Raw genomic sequence first — 1,752 nt, 5'->3', positions numbered from 1 at the left:
AGGACAAATATCCGTCAAATGTAAATAATGTAAATAATGAATAATAAGAGCTTCCTGGAAAGTATTCTTTGATTGGGGAATAGAGGCACGTAATGGGAAATTTTGCACAATCTCTTGAACAATAGAGCCCCAGAAATATGGCTGAATGTATATTAATAGAAAAACATGTATGACTACGTTTCAAACAATTTTCAAATACACAGACACAGACATGAAAATTACTCTTCGCTCTATATAAAATACAGGAATATTAGCTCTCATGCGATGGATATGCTTTTGCCATATAAAAACAAGAAATAAAGGAATATCCGTCTCACAGAAGAATGCGGGTAAGGCAGCAAGTTGTAACACAACGTTGTAAATTAAGTGGAATTAACAATGAGGTTGTCACTGTCATATTCCTAAGATACTGTTCAAAAATCTCATCATTATATCGCTTAGTTTAAATTCTAATCCAACAATGATAACTTTTCTGAAATTCTATTTGTATGATTTTTTTTTTGATTTTTTCACAGAACCGTTTAGTCTTCAAGAGATCTCTCGATGATAAAGCTTTTCCCACGCCAAGTAAGAACTAATTTTATATCGTACATGATAAAAACGTAGAAGAAATATTCGGAGACTAGGTTAGGTGTTATAGAATATTCAGTTTCAATCTCTTTTAGCTAAAATCATTGAATTGTGTCTCCTCACCAACGGGCCTCTGATTTCTTTAACTTTACATTGTTTTTTTTTTATATTACTATCCTTATCTGCTCTACGAAATACACAACCTTACCTAAATTCATTTTAGAATATCATCTAGTTTACCATAAATTCTTAAATGAAAAAGAACTCTACTATGCTATTATACTGTGTTTATATGTTTTTATGTTCAGGGTCACGTCAATATATGAGAGAAATTTTGTGAATATGTATGACTATTATCTGGAACAATATAAAGGAGTCATCTTCAGTTCAGCTTTAATTTTAGCGTAGACAGAAAAAAATGGGGTGCACACTGTGTTGTAGTAACAAATTGAATCAATAAAACCATCCACTAATTCTTGGAGATTCGTGGGTGTAGATTCCACAGGTATTTCTTTTAGAGAGCCCTTCCAGATATAGGCAGTTCTTATTAAAATTACCGGTTATGTTGATAAGTGAAACCAAACTGAGCCGATGGGTACTATCTGCCCGTAGATCTACTGCCCGTTGATTCAGCTTGAAGAATCCGTCTTGTGATTCTTTTACCGTGAGATTCAAATCACATGTTCGTAGTACCGATGTTGTGACCTTTCAATAAAGAGAAGCAGAGGTTCGACCTGGAGATACTTCCTGATCTCTGAGCAGCCAACCCAGTGGAGTAACATTACTGCAGAGATCCCTCGGAAGATCCTCATTTCGGATGTTTGTATTTCCTGTCGTGCTATTTCAGTCGTTACCAAACATTCCTGACCATAATTAAAGATAAGCACGGAAACCAAAATGAAGATGGCATGTTAAACTGAAAATTTTGCTGCTAGAGCTAGTATTTTTAGGGTTACTTATCTTTTTTTTTTTTTGTCACTTAAATTCATACAACTTTTTCCCAGCTAATAGTTTTCACCAAAAGATTCTTCGCAATGAGCACTTTCTTTCAAACCTAATTATATACATTCCTTTAAAAATAACCTATATATGTTGATTCAAAGCCCAATCTTTGTCTTACACTCCTGTTTTGATTTCACGTATTTTGACCTCGACTTTTATTTAATAAACCAACCTTGAATT

The 1,752-nt window shown here is 33.7% G+C and overlaps 1 protein-coding gene across 2 annotated transcripts in view; it reads left to right on the top strand.

Annotated features, from left to right (window-relative positions):
- The window catches only part of LOC106877462 (uncharacterized), a 42,958-nt gene that overhangs the window by 19,006 nt on the left and 22,200 nt on the right, over window positions 1-1,752 (top strand). The window contains exon 2 of one of the 2 annotated variants that reach the window (XM_052975018.1): window positions 516-567. The exons of the other annotated variant lie outside the window; for it this stretch is intronic. Within the exon in view, the coding sequence (XP_052830978.1) occupies window positions 516-567 (52 nt within the window). The remainder of the gene's footprint in view (window positions 1-515; window positions 568-1,752) is intronic. 2 annotated transcript variants of the gene reach the window in all.

Source organism: Octopus bimaculoides, chromosome 20 (genome assembly GCF_001194135.2).
Source record: "Octopus bimaculoides isolate UCB-OBI-ISO-001 chromosome 20, ASM119413v2, whole genome shotgun sequence".
In the NCBI taxonomy this organism is placed as follows: Eukaryota; Metazoa; Mollusca; class Cephalopoda; order Octopoda; family Octopodidae; genus Octopus; species Octopus bimaculoides.
The sequence above is the reverse complement of the archived record's forward strand: the minus strand, read 5'-3'. Positions and strand labels throughout refer to the sequence as shown.